Genomic DNA, 20,289 nt, shown 5'->3' with positions numbered 1-20,289 from the left:
GCGAGTCGCATTAACACGAGGGTGAGATAAAAGGACCGAGCGCAACAGTCAACAATTGCATCGGATCCCGATACAAATGATCGATGACACTGAAAGAGGAGATCGCAAAGGCGGATCAAGTCTTAATAATGTAACCTCCTCTTGTTGCCCGATGGGACACCTTAACCTGTGAAAAGGGATAGTATGAAGAGGATTTTTCTCCACGTTCAGGAAACAGTGCTTGTGCGGGTGTGCGCTGCGCCGACGCACCGAACAATAGGGTACCTATTCAGGATTAGGATTTGACTTACTGTTTGTGTCAGGTGTAACCTAGTGACCTACAGACGCATTCTTACACACCGTACTCTCGACGTTTTGTATATTTCTTTCGTCCTCCTTTGTCGGGGTAGGGATAGGTTATGCGTAGGATTCTTGACGAATTCATTAATATGACGAAATATTTGGAATTCTTTCACACGTCTCTCAATGGGAGTTACCTGACATCAGAGATATCGATGGCCGAAGTGCGAAACCACATAACTCTGTTTTCGACGTTGTAGACTTTCTGTTATACTTCATTTTTTCTTTGGATAACTAGTCATCGTAATATCTTGAAAAATTTCCTTCATCTCTGTCAGCATAATATTCCGTATAATTTCAAGTTATAAGGTTGGTTTTATCCTTTTTTAAAAAAGTTGAATCGGAGCGGAAATTTGAAACATCACAATGAAAATACGTTGTTTCTCACTTTGGCCATCGATATCCAGATCAAACTTCTAGGGAGGAAGGTCAGCTGAACGCTTATTTTTGTTTTTATTGATTAGTCCAACACCATGATCTGGGAATTGTGGCTTTTCATGAAGTTTTCTATTTTTCGGGAAATGCCCTTCTTCTCTAGGTTTAAACTAGGGGAGCGAGAAAGTAAAATGCCTTGACGTTCCTGTATTTTTACAGATCGATGGCAACAATACATATTAGGGGCACATGCATCTATTTACTTCTCAAACTGATACATGCAAAATCACAATGCTTTAAAACACGTTCATTTCAGTGACAAAAAAGAAAAATGTTTCTTCCGAAACACGCTGGAATGCGAATCTACCAGAGGACTCTATGCATGCATGTTTCCGACAGCTGAACAGTGGACCGAATAAAGATTTGCTAGGGTTTTGGATTCACGTCATGAATAATACACGAAGGATATGTAATATGCATTGTCTCTCATTTCGTGATTTTTCTTCACGAAAGCTTTTGCTACTTGAAAGAACTGGCTAATTGGAAGTGTATTAGTCTAGACAATATGTCCTCATGAAAGCAAATCAGTCTAAGTAATGCCGTCAACTTAAAAATACTCGGAGGAAAGAGCAGAGGACTCGGTAGTTCAATTGTTTTGTATCTTTTTCGTCTGCGATCTGATGGCTTACGAGTGGACAGCATCTAACGAGAAAATACTGATGCTCACTATATACCGAAGCGCGTAAAGAAGTGCAACTGGCGCCCTTTCACTTGGGTTTGTTCGTTCGTTAAGCCGCAGCCATCGAAATTAGTTCATTGGTCGTTAAATTCTCGTTGGATTCAGATTGAAACTAATTGACGCTTGTTAAGACTCCATTCATTTGCACTAACATCAAGAGAGAGTTTACACAGTGCCTCACTCATACACATTAAAGCTCTTTGACTTCAGAGCTAGATCTGGTGTTGGTATTTAACATAATGAGAGAAAAACGATGATTTTGAGAACTATTCTTGGGTGCGGTGGCGTTTGCGGATTCTAAGAATCCGGTGGCGTTAGCGGATTCTAAGAATCCGGTGGCGTTTTCGGATTCTAAGAATCCGGTGGCGTTTGCGGATTCTCATATTTTGATGGTGGCAATAGCGGAAAGGCGGAACAGGGCCGGTGGAGTTTGCGGACCAGAGAATTTCGGCGGTGGCGATTGCGGACGGAGGGGTAGGCACTTAATTATGCTGCCCCCTACCCCTGCGCTGTATATTAAAGAAAAAAATTACCGGAGAGGCTTGAAAATTATTTCTAAAAATATAATTGAAAAGATGCGAATTAGCTGGGTTTTATGTAATATTTTGTCATTTGAAATGACAAGAACAAACTCAAGAAAAACTTCGAAATCATGAGTTCAAAACCGCTGACGCCGCAAGTTTGAATAATCACATCAAACACAGTGCGGCCGGCGCGCACGGCGCACAGTAGCGCCTTACAAGACCGCAGGATACTTCATGCATTGCGCGTACGGCACGGTGCGCGTGACGCGTAGTATAGCGCCTTACAAGTCTGCAGGATACTTCATGCATTGCGCGTACAGCACAGTGCGCGCTGGCGACATAGCGTAGCGCCATACAAGTCTGCAGAATGTTTCATACATTGCGCGTATACCACGGTGCGCGCTCAAGTCGTTGAAAAGTTGTATTTTCTTCGTGTCGAACCTACCCCGAAGTACCCAATTTCCGAATAAAGCACACCGCCAGGCTCTGGATTCCTTTCCGTGGATGAAAAAAAAAAATATTAGTATTATATTAGTATAAAAACATATGAGCAGTGAACATACGGTAAATTTTTAAAAAAGGCATGTCAGAAATCAAGAAACTAAAAAATCGTCAGTTTCAGTCCATTTTTAGGATTCAAAACCTGTTGTAAATTCTAGTCCAAAATTACTGAAAGTAAAAAAATTACATATGAAAAATGAAAACACATAGGTCCATAGGTACAAACTGCCGTGCTAAGGAAAAACGCCGTAGGAACATTCGAGAGTTGCCAAATTTCCTTCGATACAATGTTTATTTTTGAGAAAAGTTATGAATATTTTTCTATGAAATTTTCAGGTAATGTGTATTAAAGTGCGAACAAAATTCTATGAAAAATTGGAAGAAAAATATTCATAAGTTCTTGATTTCTGATATGCATATTTTAAAAATTTACTGCATGTTCACTGCTCATATGTTTTTATGCTAATATAATACTAATGTTTAATACTAATATTTTTTTTCATCCACGGAATGGAATCCAGAGCCTCTCCGGTAATTTTTTTCTTCAATATACAGCGCAGGGGTGGGGGGCAGCATAATTAAGTGCCTACCCCTCCGTCTGCAATCGCCACCGCCGAAATTCTCTGGTCCGCAAACTCCACCGGCCCTGTTCCGCCTTTCCGCTATTGCCACCATCAAAATATGAGAATCCGCAAACGCCACGTCCGCAAACGCCACCGCACCCTATTCTTGAGGTATGAATTCTCGCTTTATTATGGCTACGGATTGAAATAAAAAGTTATAGTTTTACGGTCAGTTGGTTCATATTGTCGGCAAACGCTATACTTATTCATTTCTATATTTCATACTTATAATTCAGAACTCATATCGCAATAGTATAGTTTCAAAATCAATGTTTTTTCTCGGTGTGGGGCCTACGGCAGTCATAGAGGTGTCGAATTATTGTCTGATAAAATTAGGACGCATAAGTGACCTACCTTCTGAAGGAAAGAGTTCATCCATTTTGTGAACGTCTTCTTTTGGATGTGCAATCGTTCTTCTTGCAAGGCTTTTATTCGGCCTTGCTCGAATTTGAGCACATCCTCCCTCTGAGTCATCTCGGCTTCTTTGCCGCCAACCTTCTCATACTGCAACTCTGTGGAAAAAAGAAAAAAAAGCTATATTAGTCAATTATAGAGAATAGTTTCATACGTAGAGATGCTGAAGAAAACATATATGGCATCAAATTCAGAAATGGTAAAAACCGTTATCAAGCAGAATTGAAACACATCAAAAATTGAAGAGAAAAACTGAGTCGAAAAGGAAATACATAGAATACAATTTAGCACGGTTTTATCAGAGGAATTTGCGTCCTTTTTCTTCGTATCTACTTACTCGGGGATACATTTAGGGATTAATTACTTACTTAATTTGAACAATATGTCTTCAAGATATTATCCGACAGAAATTATTCCATAATATCGGCCACGCATACGAAAATAATTTCATCAAATTTCGTGAACGCAGTCTTCTAAACATTGGAGATAGTTTTCAATGACGTCTATACCAACATTTCTCGGTGTATTTTCCGAGGGAAATACACTGTTTTTCATTTTTAGGACACCGGACGTATTGAGCACTCTCAAACATTTTTTTTTCTCCCCTCAAACTAGGACTTTTCAAACTAGAAACATTGCAAATTCCAGAAATGGAAATGATGTGTCCAACTTGGGAAAGTACAAGGGAGAGGTAGTTAGTTTACTGTGAAATGTGGCCCTACAGCATAAGGCCTCATTTTCTAACATACTTCAATGATTAATGGTTTTCATTAAATCGCGCAGTTTGCTTTTCGGCGGTTCCAGCGTATCTCAAGGGGAAATTATTGTTGAGGTTATGCAAGGTATAGTATCTTAAATTTTGCAACCTTAGTTATTTTTTTCTTTCATTATATTTTAATGGTGAGACTGTGTAAGTACCTCAGAAAATGTAAATCTCGGACTGCGACGCTGCATTCTCCTTGTTATAATTTATTTTCAAAATATAGAGGAGATTTCTACGCTATTTTTTTTTTAAACTTCCCTAATTTTCTCAAAATTGTAAGCAATATTGTGTAGGCTCGTTCTTCTTCAATAAAATAAAATGGGAGCGGAAATTTTGAAAGATCGCATATGAGATAATCGTCCTCGTAGTTTCATCATCGATTTGCAGAAATAACCAACTTATAACATTTTTCCAACTGTGAGCGGAACAGAATGGGTTCCTATGGTATGTTCCGGACAAACAGGCACATACTCGAGAGACCTCGAGAGTAAACAAGATGACGTAGGTGAGAACATGGGGTAAGTGCGAAATGTAAAGAAACTCGCTGTGGCGAACTGCAAAGAATACTCGTTTGAAATGTCGGTTATGAAATACATTCGACGACGGCGAGGCGTGTTAATCGACTATCGATATTGTTCCATTTGAAGGTATTATAAAGAATCGATTATTCTGGTGTTCAATGCGAACACCCTGTGCATCGATTATTCCCCATAGGTTTGAATGGCAAATCAATCGATGCATCGCACCTCACGCCACGCCACTGAAATTCGAGTTGGGGAACTTGTGCGACGTATTACATCAGGTGCAAATTAAAAAGATAAACGGATGCCGCGGCGCTATGTCATTCCGATAACATGGCTAATATGAACCAAGATAAAACAACAAGGGCGCTTATTCAGCGATTCTCGCGTGAAAATATGTTAGATAAATCCCGACTGCAAAAAAGGCGCAGTCGCGTCATGCAAAGATGTTGGCAAGAGTCCGGCTCTGGGGCTCATTTTGACTCTCAATCAGGGTGGCTCAGAGTAGGTAACTTATGAAAATTTGGAAATTCCAATAAATGTATCAAGAAATTTTAGGAGGCTTTGAACTTGATTAAGAGGTATGCAACATTCATTTTAGAAGTTAGGGATGCAATCCGCATTGAAAACACCTGACGATGCAGAAAACCTTACTTTCACTTAGTTCTGGATTTATATTCTTTTTTCTTGTTTGTGGAACGTAGAGTGATAGACATGAATAAAATTAATGATTCTTTCAAAAGTAGGTGGTTAGATAATTATTTGGCATTAGGCTGATAGTAAACTATTGGAAACTTATGTTTTATAAAGTTTGAATATTTCGGGAGATGCTTCACGCGAAATTTGATATTCCATGGAAATTCGCCGCACCCTGGTTCGACTTCCTGGAGAACGATGTGATCGTCCCCACGGCCTGAGATTCTCTTTAAATAACAGAGGACTTTCGGGCTTCACTGGAGACACCCTGGAAAAAACTAGATATTTTGAAATTCATGAAAATATGCTATTGGGAAGAATTTTGCTAGTGAAGGAATGCCTCATGAGGTGAGTGAAACGTGTTACGGGTATTTAGCGCATTTTAAATCCTCTTAAAAAATAACTGCACTCACGCTGTAAGAAAAGAGTAAAATACCAATTGTTAGATAATGGAATAGGTACGCATAAAAAATTTAACAATCACGACTGCCCTTGGAAAAATTCAAAATCGCTGAGTCTTTCCGTACTTAGGATTATGAGCACGAGTCATGGAGAAAATGACACGTTTTCCCGCAAGTTGATTTCCTACCGCAGAAACGTTATAGCGCTGAAAAATGCATTGATGAGTTAATAATGTCTTTTTACTCGGTGCACTTGTGTGGATTTTTATTTTCACCAATATAGACAGGAAAAAGAAAAATATGGGAGGGTAAGGAAGTAAAAGATTAAGCAAGTTTAATTTAGTTGCGTGAAATCAGAGTTTCTTTCCGACTAAGAAAAAGATGCATAATCCTGGTGACATTTGTCCCTTCAACTAACTAATAATTAAAACGAGGTGCGCCCTCTGAAAAGTTCTGAGACAACTTTTAGTACTATACTGGATTATTTTTACACGATGCAAACTGAGTCTGAATCCATCCAAAAATAGCAACGCAAGGGAGACATTTAAAACTAATAAAGAGTAAATATCTTGACTAATGAGGTAGTAAAACCAACTATTTTTATACCTCGACATATAGAGGCGGGTTAGACAAAATCTGACACTGCAAAACAGGCGTTATTGAAAGCCACACAAAACAACCTGATTGTTCAAAGAGCTTACCGAAAAGTTCTAATCTCTCGTAGTGTCGCCTGATATTCTCGTTCAAGCAATAAGCTAATTCTTTTATATCTATTTCCGACATCGTTAAGCACCTTCTGAGGAAATCCTGCGAAACCGATAATCCTTGACACCAAAACTTTTACGGGAACGATTTTAACACTTGGAAAACATGCTCAACGGCAACAATAACGCGGCGAATATGACGTAAAATTCATTTGAGTGACGCAATTCTTGGACTTCTGAAAAATACCGAGATGTTAGAATTTATTCTATTTCACCATCGAGGGAAAAATGGTTGTTTAAAACACTGCAAAACATGGTTAGACGAAAAATCAAAACGAAAAACGAAATGTTAGGAACAAACGACAACGATACGTTCGGCCTCTGCAAGAGAAAGAGACCAAGTAAGCGATACGATAGGAAAACAAATTCTCAAACGAAAACAATTATCAAATTAACTATTTAGACAGTTAAGATCATTACCTCGTGAAAATTTCGGTAATCTGTAGACTTGTTAATGACGGCTATGACTTGGTTCAGTTGAAGTTCAAATCTTTGAGCTTATTCGATTGACAGTTGACATTACTGAGCTTTGCATTGAACACACTGAGGTAATCAGATCAAACTTGTACATCTGAAGTGCGTTATTTGAGTCGAAAATAAATTATTATCGATGGTTTCAGATGCTACTAGTGACTGAAACTTCTTTATACATTTTAAATGATCAAAATAATTAAGGATAAAAAAGAGGACAATTTCTGATCTCAAGGTGAACAAGGAATGAATGGGACTGCATTATACAATGAGGAACCAATATTCGGGCCAGTACTTCTTTATTGAGCCTCTAGTTCTTAGTTCCAAGTTAATAAATCTTGAGTCCAACTTATCAAACCTTGGTCTTTTTTTCTGAACTCTATCCAACTAGGGTCAGGGATCCGATAACCATGATTTACCTTGCGGGACTTGGGACAACTAAGATTCATATTTCCGACTGACGTCAGTCGATTACAGAAGTCCAAAGGAAGGAAATGGAAAGAATGACATCGTCAGTTGACAAAGTAAAGAGCCTCAACATATGAACGACGCGGAATTTTTTGAGTGTACGAAGAGAAAAAACTCATGTTTCGATACTGCAGAAAATGCCACGGTTCTTAAGAAGTCAAGTGCTAACTCTTAAATAAAAACAAATCACTTGAGCCGGCGTAACAGATGACGTGTCAATTAGAGATTAAGTACTCTAATTGAAAGTAATCAAACAAGACGTCAGCACGTCTTTTCCGAGGGGCGCACGCATTTTCCACAGGTGCCCAATCACGCAATCAAGTTAACCGGCGGAGAGTGAAAGAGGAAGACGAGTAATTGCGCTAATGAAGCGTTAACTTTCTTGTGATCGCTCATCTCATTCGACGAATCGAGGAATAACCTTTAACTGTTGGTAGGTAGGTTCAGTCGTGCGAGAAGGGCTTGGAATTTCACATCATCTTCCGGGGGCGGGCTTGGGTCCGCTACGAAAATGATCTCGCTAAACTTTGTACAAACAAGATTAGAGCCACGGTTATTGACTCCGAGCCATAATTGAATAAACACATCAGACGGTTTCAGCCGTCAGCTTGTGATATTGCTCGATTCGAGGCTGGAGGTCTGGATTTAAAAACTTAAAACTGTTCGATTCTGAAAGATAAATGTTCATGGCGTTACTGTAATTGCTGATCAATTTCCAGCAATTGGTTTGTTGTGATCAAGATGTACAGCCAAGTGAGAAGATTATGTAAAGGTAAAATCTTACAAAAATCACAATGGACACATCAAGAAAGTCTACCTCTTCAGTTAGCTTGCAATTCGGTGGCCTAAGAGCTTCATCACGTATCTCCGTTTGCGACATTGCAGACCTCCTGTCATGCTTTATTTTTTCCTTAGAAAAATATATGAGGCCAACGAAATTTCTTGAAAACTTCCGTGATTTCTCCTCTTTATAAGCATAATATTCTGCATAAATTCAAGCTGTAATACTGACTTGTTTCTCTTAGAAAAATGAAACCACGAGCGGGGATTTTAAAACACCACTTGGAGGTACGTGGTTTCGCACATGGGCCCTCGAATTAGTGTAAGTGGTCACACTCTTTACCTGTAATTTCCTCCGATAAAAACTGAATTAACTGGGAATATTGCGAATATTATTTTCCAAAAATTTCAGACAATTTTGTACGCATTTTAATCTAAAATATATGAAAATTTGCCTGATGATCTCTGGAAGGATAGGGGGCAATGGCGATTGGGCGTCGCAGAGCGCGAGGCGGCGCTATAAAAGCGACTTTATGTATGTGTATGTATATCTGAAAATTTCAAGGCAATACATGCATGAATGATGTCATAAATACATGTTTTATCAGGGGAAATTTGGCAACTCTCGAACGTTCATAAGGCGTTCTTCTGTAGCACGGCAGTATTGCGCGCCGAAGAGTGGATTTCAGACTTTTTGGATATGGTTATTGTGATTTTCGAGTAATATGACGTAGACTCCATTCACATGTCTATACATCTCTTGCGTGCAACAGACCCATTGCAACGGTTAATGCGTCATAAAATTTCGCACCTCCACCGGGAGGTCTCTCCTCGCACGTCGTTTTCGAGGCCACATCCACTTCCACGGTGGCGAAGTGGAGTTCACAATGGGCAGTCGCATGGAACGACGCGACGACGCAGGGCGACGCGACGCGACGTGACGCGGTAGGAGCCAACAACAACATCAACAGGGCCCATAATACCTATTCATATCCACTAAACTCCACAATGAGTCTCCCGAGTGAGGAGTGACCTTGAGCTATTGTCATTACTTTCCAATGCACGCTATTCTCTTCCCTCTGCTCTGGAGCCCGCGGGTATGAGCGCATGAGCACGAACAATGGATAAAAACACTGGCCCGGCTTCGATTTTTCGGCGTTTCCTCCAAATCCGCTTCGACAGAGCGTGCGGACACGACGAGGACCTGCCACTGCCCACTGGGTGTGTCTCCTGTGTCTCCGACGGAATCCGCTGCCTAGGACCGGCAGTCCAAGTGGGAACTTTACCCTTCCCAAACGGGAATTCTCGGCTAAAATCTACTTTCACTCGAGACTTTGGTGGAAAAACACACAAGTACAAAAATGGCGACATCGGTGGGCCTAGTGTAACTCATTAAACTGACCAAGCGGTCCCGGGTTCGAATTCCGGCCGGGGGCCGAATTTCGTTGGTCCTCCCATCGTACATAAATATGCTTTGTAAGAGTCTCGACTGGCCCTAAGTCTGGCTTAGCGCTTCTGATTGGCCGGTGGTGTGGTTTGGACTCATCGATGGATATCGCACCTTCATGGGCCCAGGGGCCAAATTTTGCCAGCTTTTTCACACGGAGACGCAACATTTATCGATGAGTACAAACGGCACCTCAGTTCGATCAGAAACGCTATGCCGAGCCTCAGTGCGGTCGACACTCGTCCTGAGTATATTTAATTACGGTGGAGGGACCGAAAAAATGCGGCCCCAGGGTAAAAAGATTGAATGATATCAGATCTTGTCACTTATGAAGGGCACGAATTTTCGCTCTCTCTCCTTCTCCAAATCGTCCCCAAATAGCGTGCCAACTCTAGGATGTGCCTCTATTCTGAGAACAGGGCCTATCACAGAGGTGAATTTATCGAAGTACTGTTACGGTTATGACGGTCTTGCTGAAATTTAAAAGCTTTTTGTGAGCTTGGGGTGGATTTAGGACGAAGGGCTGGCTCTTGAAATTTTAGAGAGGTTGTAACCACGTGAATTTGAGAATCTTAGTATCTTGCAAAAACTAGCTTGCCCCATGAAAACTTATACGGGATGTGAGATCTTTAATTTTTCCAAATATTCCTGAACAAACTTCCGCACATTTTGGGGGCCGGCGTCGGCCATAGAATAACGTATGACTCACAATCAGTTCGAAAAAACTGAAGCTGAGTGACTGTAACATTTGCGGTGAAACACAGGATTTACAGTTTTGATAATTTAAAGCAACTTGGATAACGAAGCAGCTTCGGTGCGAACCGTCCGTTAACTCGCGATGGATGTCCTACGCGAAAGGTTAGCATTTTTACGGGGGAGACTTCGTGTAATTGGGCGAAATTGGGACGATAAACTGAGCTCGCGCACGTGGAGCGTACATACGGCGGCGGCGGCAGGGACCGAGAGACTGAGACTGGGCGAAAATAACAAAACCATCAAGGTTTGTTCATAGGGGGACCGTGATGTAGATCATGAGATCCGAGTTAGATGCATAGGAACGTGCTAAATTAGGGAGATGTAAATTCGTCGCTACGCTAATGAAAGAACTTTACCCACTTTCCAGTTGAGCCTCACAAAGCATCACGGTAAATGAACAAGATGGCTCTCCTAAAATGAGCCCTTTTGAAAGCAGAATGATTAATTGCGAGAACCATATTGCGCGATATGACACTGACATTGTCAGTCGGTGGGCTCGTCTTAGAACCAGAGGGTTCCCAAACTGGGTTAAAAGAGTGGCAACCATGCCCACTCATTAGATGATTAGATTAGAAAAAACAATGGGAATTTATTCAATGATGACATTTTTAAACTTTATGAAACAGTGGTATTGATTTAGGTTGGTGATTCATTCAAGATTAGTTAAAAAATATCACATCAAGGCTTGATTATGAAACATTTCCTGATTACTCTTTCATTGATTTTTTTACTCCTCTCTGTCTCTTCATTTATGGCGGTTTGTTAGCTTGTGCCACCCCCCCCCCTCCCCTCTAACGCCCTAGCTACACTTACTGTCGACCCTTTGTCAGTAAAATTAGAGCCGAAATTATTGCATAAAATAATATTATTCTTCGACCGTGAGTTGTTACACACGCTGTGGACGAAACCGAAAAGAAATGGAAATGATATTAGGGGGCTGAGGTCCTTGAGGCCGTTCATAAACTACATGGCCAGGGTGTCTACTAAAACAAGCTGGTCAAAAATAAGTACTTATACAGTACTTTTTTAGTACATTCTCAAGAAATTCAGTACCTACTCCAACAGAAAAATTCCGTACTTTTTCAGCACCTTCATTTGACGAAATTAGAAAAAATTCAAAAATTTGAAAATGCGACAAAAATGACAGAATTTTTTTAAAAAAAACTCCGTACCTTTTTGCGGAATTTCCGCACTTTTTCAGTACTTCCGGACTGCCCTTAAAAAATCTGTACTATTTCCGGACTTGTAGACACCCCAATGGCGCTTATTTCGGATTCTTCAACTCAACGCTAGGTTCCTATCCTACAACACTTAAAAACAAAACAGCGTAACGCTCTCCGGGACCCCCCCCCCTTCCCTAGCGCGTTACGTATTTTATGAATGGCCCCTTGGCTGACACGACAGCTGGACTGAATGAAGAGCCGACTCATTGATTACGAGCGTTCCCAGACGCAGACTGCGCGGGTTAGTTGAGGGACGAGAATCCGGAGCAGCCATGCGTGACATTGCGTGACGCTCGCGGAAAACGGTACCGACGGGCCCCACGCACAAGACCCCGGGGTCCGGGTCTCGAACCCGGGCCTAGCAAATAAGCGTCATAACGAGCTGCGGGAGTGTGCGCGCGTGCACCCAGATCTCCCTCATGAGAATCTAGGGACGTAAGCAGAGCACCGACAGACAACTGTGTTGTCGCAGTGTACGAAACTTCCTTGAAATGACGTTTTCGCGAAAAATCATGAGATCGACGCAGGCCCGCCACATCCCATCTCGGGCCCTGGTACCATATTTAAGGCCCGGGCCCCCAGCACAGGAGGGGTCCGAGGGGCCTCCCCCGGGGAAATTTTTGAAATTTAAAATCTATTTAGATACATTTTAAAGCTCCCATGGCGGAGATTTTCCATCAATTTACGCAGAATGATTACGCCTTTTTTTTTTACTTTTAGCACAAAATACCTTCGAATTGTTGCATTCAAAATATCTGGAATATTTTTTAAGGGGGCGGAGGCAGATGATACTATTTTCAATTCTAGGGGGGGGGGAGTCCCCCTGGACTCCCCTTTCGTACGTCTATAGCAAGGGAGTTGAGCCATTGGAGTCTAAGGTGCCCAGACTGGAGACTGTTAGCATCCGACGACGGAAGAAAATGAAACGCAGTTACTAAAAATATCATCCTGTACTAAAAATCTTGAAAAGAGATGAAATCTTTAAAGAAGTAAGAAGAATTCTAAAGTGGCCAAGCGCGTGTTGGCGTGGCCAAGGCGTGTGGCCAAGCGTGGCCAAGCGTGAAAATTTATTCACCTTTTGAGAAATTTTTAGGGTAAATTTTTCAAATTGCCTTACAAGACGGGTTATATGTGAATTCGTAGTAGTTTGTCACCGGCGGCACGGGCCCCTCCTGGGCCCGGGCCCCGGTACCAGGGACCCAGTATCCCCCCCCTTGTGGCGGGCCTGGATCGACGGTTTGACTTACTAGCCCTAGTCTCACAGACTCGACGATATTTGGGTACAATTAAGCAAAAGGGTTACAGGGTTACACCAATGTTGGAAATTTAGAAAAACACGTATGTGCCGCTCCTAAAGCCTATAGCATAGATTATTAGGAATCGGGTGAAGAAGAAGATTAGGAAGCGAAAGAGAAGGAGGAGAAAATAATGGGGAGGAGAGCAGTGTGGGGGATGAAAAGAGGATGGGGAGGACGAAGGAGTGGAGGAGGAGGAGGAAAAAACGAAGAAACAGAAATTCTCCATTTCCATATCATATTAATCTCTTTTAAGGGGTCGATGACCTCCCAGAGCGCGCGAAAACATGGAAAACCGCTGAAAATAATTATATATCCGCAAAATTTTGATTTTGTCCCCCGCCCATTTCGTAAAATTGTCCTGTTTTTGGTCCGCGTTCCTATTTTTTTTTTTTTTTTTTTTTTTAAAAAAGCAAGAAAAAAAGGCATTACTGTCTTTAGAAGGTGCTCAGCCCCACGGACTTGGCTCGGTTTTTCAGGTTTTTCCTGACTGAGGTCAATATAAAACTTCCGAAGGAAAAGAATTTTCTTCGCCCCTTTGAAATTTCGCAGATTTCTCTATAAAATCGGGGGTGGGAACGGGAAATAAGTAGACTCGGAGGCCCCGTATACGTGGGATAAAAACTTGGAGATTTGGCGACGAAGCGTGTCGTTGACTTGTTGCAGACATGACTGGGCTACTCGACGCCCGCCAACACGGCCGCGCCGCGCCACCGCACGGGGCCGCCCGCCCGGTCACATCCGGACCCCGGAGACGAAGACGACCGGCACGGGCAGACGGGCAGACAGACACGGACACCTCCCAAGTCCTCATTAGAAATGTTAATTTCTGACCTAATCCCGTGACACGATTATGAGCCCCGAGAAAATTCACACGGGCCATTCATTCATTGACCGGATCCCTGTTCCCACTTGCGGAAGCCAACGATAACCACCGGAGCAGCCTCCTTCTACTAGAAAACAATGGAGCTGGAAGGCTCCTGATGATAATTCGACTGCGGTTACCCCGCCCCAGCATTTCAGCTTGACCAGTTTTCAGCAGATAGCCGATTTTAAACGATCCCTTCATTCTCTTATAACTTGCGGGCAAAGGACTTTTAGTTTCTACTAGAAAACAATGGAGCTGGAAGGCTCCTAATGATAGTTCGAATGCGTTCACCCCGCCCCAGTATTTCAGCTTGACCAGTTTTCAGCAGATAGCCGATTTTAAACGATCCCTTCATTCTCTCATAACTTGCGAGCAAAGGCCTTTTAGTTTCAATTTATTCCGGGCTTTTTTGATAGTGCCAAGTCCACTCATTTAGGCCCTTGCGCCTAACTGTGATGGAAGTTTCTCCAATTGGGGGACACGGGTAAATATTAAACATTTAAAAGCTCACCCCTACTCTCACCAGCCATCGGGTTGATGAACCTCAAATCGATCCGTCAATCAGAAACGCAACTGGGAAGTGAAGTTTTGATGCGCCTGCAGTCAAATAGGTTAGGCCATAATAGCTCCACGGAGTACGTATAGTTGCATGTTGGGTTCAAACCTAACTGAGCTATTTTCTCAAGCATTCAAGCGATTCAAGCGAAAAGATTAACAAATTGTGCGGTAGGTATATGAATTTACGAAAAAAGATAGAAGAAAATTTTCATCATCTTACACTGGCAGACTGTTTTTCCTTTTACTTACTGAATTCTGTTTACTTTGATTTCGCGAACAAAGTAATCAATGAAGACGAAGAAGTGTTTTACTTTCTCGCTCCCCTTGCGGATAGAGGAAGTATTATAATCAAAAAAAAAAAAGTTAAGTATGTCTGTTATCCAAAAGCTAAAAAAAAAAAAAAAATATTTTACTTAATCTTCCGATTCCGACAATGCGGAAATGATGACACGATGGTACAATATTGCACAACGGCCTGAAATCCATGCAAAAGACGAACAGTGTTATTCAGCAACAAGCTGGCTATATACGTTTCTTTGTTCAAATCACCAGAGCCATCATTTTCGAGCTATCGGCGGGCGCCCCATGGAATATCTGCACTGAGAGCTCTACCCTATTTTTAGCTACACTTTAAAAAACTGTCCTGAGACGACCGGAGACTGTCGCCGTTTTGACGAGGACGATTCAGTATTCAACACGACTCGAGAGATTCCTCTTAGGACCAAGGTGACGCGTGTCTTGTCTATTTTTTCTTCCCCACAGGAAACTCCACTAGAAATTGCGTTCACTGCGTGCCGTAGCAGAGGGTGCTCAAGACGAAGCGTTGCAACGTTTTCAACAGACATTTCTATGCGATATCTTCAAATTCCCTAGCTTTTCTCTGACTATTTTTGCTTCTACCTGACTCCAAAATTTACAGATTTCCTAACTTTCCCTGACATTTGAATAAAATTCCATTTTGATTTTTCCCCCTACTTCTGTTAAACGCACCTCCGTAAATTCTCTGACTCTTTCTTCGAATTCCCTGACTTTCCCGGTTTTCCAGACCGCCGGCAACCCTGACTTAGACTCACACGGAAAAAAAAAATTGCTGATTTAACAATTCAATTGCTAAAAACAGTGAGTGCAATGTTTCAACGCAGATTTTACGACAAAAAATGCTACTTTAACCACCCCCGTGGTTAAATTAGTTTACAATGTGGTTAAAGTAGCATTTTTTTGTTGTAACAAGGTCATAAAACAAAGGTCATCTTCGAAATCGTATTTAATGGGACGAAAGAATGCAATCTCTTTCACTGGAAAAAAGTCTTCTGGCTCTTAAAACATTTGACAGGAAAATTTCTCTCGATTCAATCGGATTTTTGCTTGAAATAAAAGGAAATCCCCTGAAAAGTAAAGGATTAGAATGTACTGATGTGCAAAAGTTACTGATGCATATGCACAATAAATAGTTGGTAGTCAAAAAATTTTCCTTTTCCATTTTTCCGAACAGAACGTCAGAGCTAGTTGCATGGTTTTCTTTTTTTTCTTTGCTTGCAATCAAGACAGCAAAACTCTGCAGAAACTTTAGACTATAGGTATTATTTTGGCCGCAAGAAGTTGTCGCTTGTAGAAAAAGAAATACAATAAAAAACAATTTAAAAAGCGGGTAACAAGGCTAAAATTTCAAGTACACATTTTTTGTTGGTTTTGTGTATTTGAAATTTTAGCCTTGTTACCCGCTTTTTAAATTGTTTTTTATTGTATATCTTGTCACGGGCTGCAGAGCATCTATCATATCTCATGTAGAAAAAGAAAGTCGCGCAAAGTTCGGCAACGATGGTTGGTTTCGCGGAGACCGAGGGGGTCCCCACTACGTTCATTGAAAGCTGAAATGGATCGCAGGGGTTCAGAGCCGGTCGTCTCAAATGATTGTCGCGTCCTTTCGATTCGGAAGGTACCGAATTAGTGTGGTTAAAAATAATTCATCTCCAACGCTCGTCGCGGTCGCTATGTTGAGCGGGTTAAGAACACCACTGCGAGTCGATCGTTGAATTGTTATCGAAAGACCTTATTCGATACATATCATTGCTAAGAAAGGGATTTATCGATAAAGGTTATTCGACGTATCTAACGGCTGGTCGAAAACTATCGCCAGGGAAGAGGCTCCACTACTTAATAAGGGCTATGCTATGAGCCATCACACCGGATATAATGGATCATACAGGGTAGTGAGCAAAACAAAAATCCGTGGCTCTGCTATGCTCGAGTACTTAATTAAAAGCTGCTGTTCAGAATCATGAAAGATTCTTCCAAGACCGAAAGAAGGGCTGATTGCATTCATTTTTCAACATTAAAGTGTCAATAAAGTTGGCGCAATGTATTCTGGGTCCAATTCATAAAATTTTCAAAGACTAGCATGAGAATTATTTTAGGAATATCGAAAAATATTCTTTGGTAACCTTAACATATGATCAAAATCGGTTTGAAGTTTGATTTTTTCTAGAATCATTATTACCTTGATAATTTCTTAATAATTGTCTGTAGACTGATATATTTCAGTTTTGTTTTAAAATATTTATGATACATCTAATGGCTAATCTATATGCAATAAATATGTATATACATCGAGGTGTGCACTAAAAAATTTAGTGTTCCATACGAACGAAGTTTTTTTTTCTGCATGCAATCTTTGTAGGGGTGAAGTTCAGGAAAGACTTGCAAGAAATTACACTGGTAAAAAAAAACCTCTTGTACCAATGCCGCATTGCATTGACTTAAGAAAGCAGTTTCTTGTCGCCGGATTTAAGAGTCTAGAACTCTTGTTTCAAGCGGATTTTGCATTGAAACAAGAGTCCAGACTCTTAAATCCGGCGACAGGAAACTGCACTCTTGAACCAAGAGGTTTTTTTTACCAGTGTATGGCGAAAGATCTGAAGGAATTTTTTTCATCCATGCTGGTTCAATTATAGCCCGGTTTACCTTAAAGAGACTCAAAATATCTACCTGGAAAACTTTAATTGAGATCGCTTCGCGTTAGCAAGTGCAAAGTGCAACACGTGACTTATGAATAAATTCATTACACTTGAAAGGTTTTAGATTTCTCCTCGTTCAAATTGTTGGCGGTTCGTGCCGATCGTGCAAAAGGACTAATCCTCCGATTAAGAAGTGAAGAGAAAAGTCACAGGGAACAGTCATTCGAAAGCCTCGCTGTGTTACGTGAGCGATTTCATTTGAATTTATGGGCGCGGCACGCTAAGTTGCTAAATTGAGTGGATGCCATGCCGAGTCGTACTCCGGCATTTTTACGTTTTCACGAGAGATGAAGGAGCCCACACAGACCTACATCGAACACAATCATCGTTTAACATTACAAAAACACATAGAGATCGGTGCAGGAATAATATGTAAGTAAGAGGGCGAGTGAATAAAGCGAATAATTGTATGTTAGTCGAAACGTTATAAAAGCGTGTTTTGGACTATTTTGACCGAATTTACGCTAGAAAAAAGTTGGTAGACGGCACCAATTCAGTTTTGTAAATTGCAAATTAAGCTATGTTAAAAAATTAATTTGGTCGCATAAGTAAAACACCAATGATTATTTCGCTTGGATTCAAAATCGACAATCTGTAGGTGCAGCATTCATTTTTTTTTTTTTTTTTTTTTTTTTTTTTTTTTTTTTTTTTTTTTTTTTTTGCGATGAGACAAAAAAGACCTACTGTTGAGGGTTTTATTTTTTGATTTGCATCTACGTAAAAGGGTCGCATTGATTTACTTACTTGACTTTTTTGTCTTCCCAAATGATTGTTTGCGATTGCATTAAGTGATGCGCCTGACGCCTTCGCTTAATCCATCAGGCCACTATTTATTACTTGCGTTATGTACGCACGTCACGGGTTAACGAAGCTATATCCTTTTTTGGCTTATTTCAGAAAAATCATTATAATTGTTTCACTTGTTTTACTGGAACAATGGCGTTATTTCCGACTTTGGTACAAAATTAAAAAAAATTAAAAGCTCGCATGAACCTCCGCTATCTTTTCCACACACCACGCTTATACACTATCATTTCCCTCGCTTTAGTATTCACGGCACAATAATCGTAACGAAAGTGTAGCACCCTTCCCGCCTACTGAGGGCGACACCGGGGCACCCATATAATGCGATGCGGCTAATAAACATGGTTTTACGCCGTTGACTCTTGAAGAACAACACCTTGTGCAGTTTTGCCCATAAAGCGAATGTTTCTGTTGTAAGGTTTCCTGAAATGGACTTCTAGATCGGATTAAAGTTCACACAGGACAGGCAAGATATGCACCGGGTTAGGTGGATTACGTCGCTGCACATTCTCTGCGAATGAGCCCGGTGTTAAATTCACTTGTTCGCTGAAGGATTCCGTATCTCCTTTGTGGAAAGCCGAGTGCTGATTTACTGCGTGACGGGTTCGGTTGCGAAGTGAACGGCTACCTCCAGAGTAGAATCAAATAAGTTTTGCTCTTGGAGCCATCGTTTTTTAAAAAAGTGACTTTAGTTATTTTAAAACTTCAGCATGTTTTCTGAAGTCCTCATACTCTTGGAAAGTCGATTTTAATAGTGGTCAATCTTCGTTTTCAACAGAAAATTTTTTTTGGCCTCTTTTATCACTGGAAGTTAAATTTTTTGTCCGTACCGTAGACCAACTAAACAGGCTTGTTTTCCTATCAATACGTGCGATAATAATACCGTTTTAAGTTTTTTTGCACTCATAGAGCTATATTCTTGTAGAAGAATAAAACAAAATATCCTTCAAAGTTTTTACTTTCAAAATTTAGCCGCCAAATTGCTCTAAAGTCCGATTTCTAGAATTTTGTGCCATCATTTTTCTCCTAAAAAAGCCAGGAAATGTAATTAAACGCTTAATTTTAATTAATTTCTTTAGAACTAACTTAGAAGATGTGGTAGACAACTTTTTTTAAAGAATTTCTACAGATTTGCTCTTTTAAAGCTACAAATTGTACAATTTTTTACTGGTCTACGGTACAGGACAATAACGTTACGGTACACAAACAGGCTACGGTAAGGACGAAGAGGCATTCGTAAATATTACTGTATGCAAGGGCCGAATTATAAAGAACTGAAATTCATTGGGGAATAAACTGCTAAGTTATAGCATAGCTTATAAGTGCCACTTTTATAAATAATTACAGGCAATAAAGGTAAAAAGAGTAAGTAAATCAGTTTTTCAAAAATAATGAACTGCTTTTATTTTAAAGTAAACGCATTAAATAATTAGGGATAAATCTTAGAAGCTGAGTTCTTAAAACAAGCTTGACAACGTTAGAACGTTTTAGGTGCACTTTTACAAAATAAGTAAGAAAACAAAAAGGTAAATTTATCGAAAATGTGGTCACAAATCACCTTAAATAAATATTTAAAGGACAATAAGAAAAAAATAAGTTAGATATTAACGAATAAATATTAAACGAATAAATTGCTATGAACTTCAGACGAAAAAGAGGACTCAAAGTTCCAAAAGACAAAATGAAAAAAATAAAAAGATGGCGATCCTTATGCAATCATCGAAAAAAAAGCCTCCTTCTTGTAAGTCGCGTCGTACTAAAAAAAAAATACGTCTCTCTTTTTTTTTAAATTCCAAATTTTGGTGATAGATAAAATAAAGTAAAGTGGGATGATCCATCAAACAGCGCACCGATTTTTGGATGACTTTCGCATTTTGTCCGTACTTACCGTAGACCCGGCCGCATCGCGCGTCAGCTATGGGCCACGGTACCGGACGGCTACGGG

At 40.6% G+C, this 20,289-nt stretch overlaps 1 protein-coding gene across 2 annotated transcripts in view; it reads right to left on the bottom strand.

The window, feature by feature from the left end:
- kst (spectrin beta chain, non-erythrocytic 5 kst) overlaps nucleotides 1-20,289 on the bottom strand; it is a 161,528-nt gene that overhangs the window by 89,030 nt on the left and 52,209 nt on the right. For both annotated transcript variants that reach the window (XM_019043341.2, XM_072300393.1), the window contains exon 2: nucleotides 3,456-3,613. In XM_019043341.2, coding sequence (XP_018898886.2) covers nucleotides 3,456-3,575 — 120 coding nt within the window. In that variant the 5' untranslated portion in view covers nucleotides 3,576-3,613. The remainder of the gene's footprint in view (nucleotides 1-3,455; nucleotides 3,614-20,289) is intronic.

Source organism: Bemisia tabaci, chromosome 5 (genome assembly GCF_918797505.1).
Source record: "Bemisia tabaci chromosome 5, PGI_BMITA_v3".
NCBI lineage: Eukaryota > Metazoa > Arthropoda > Insecta > Hemiptera > Aleyrodidae > Bemisia > Bemisia tabaci.
This window is presented reverse-complemented; position numbering and strand designations above follow the sequence as displayed.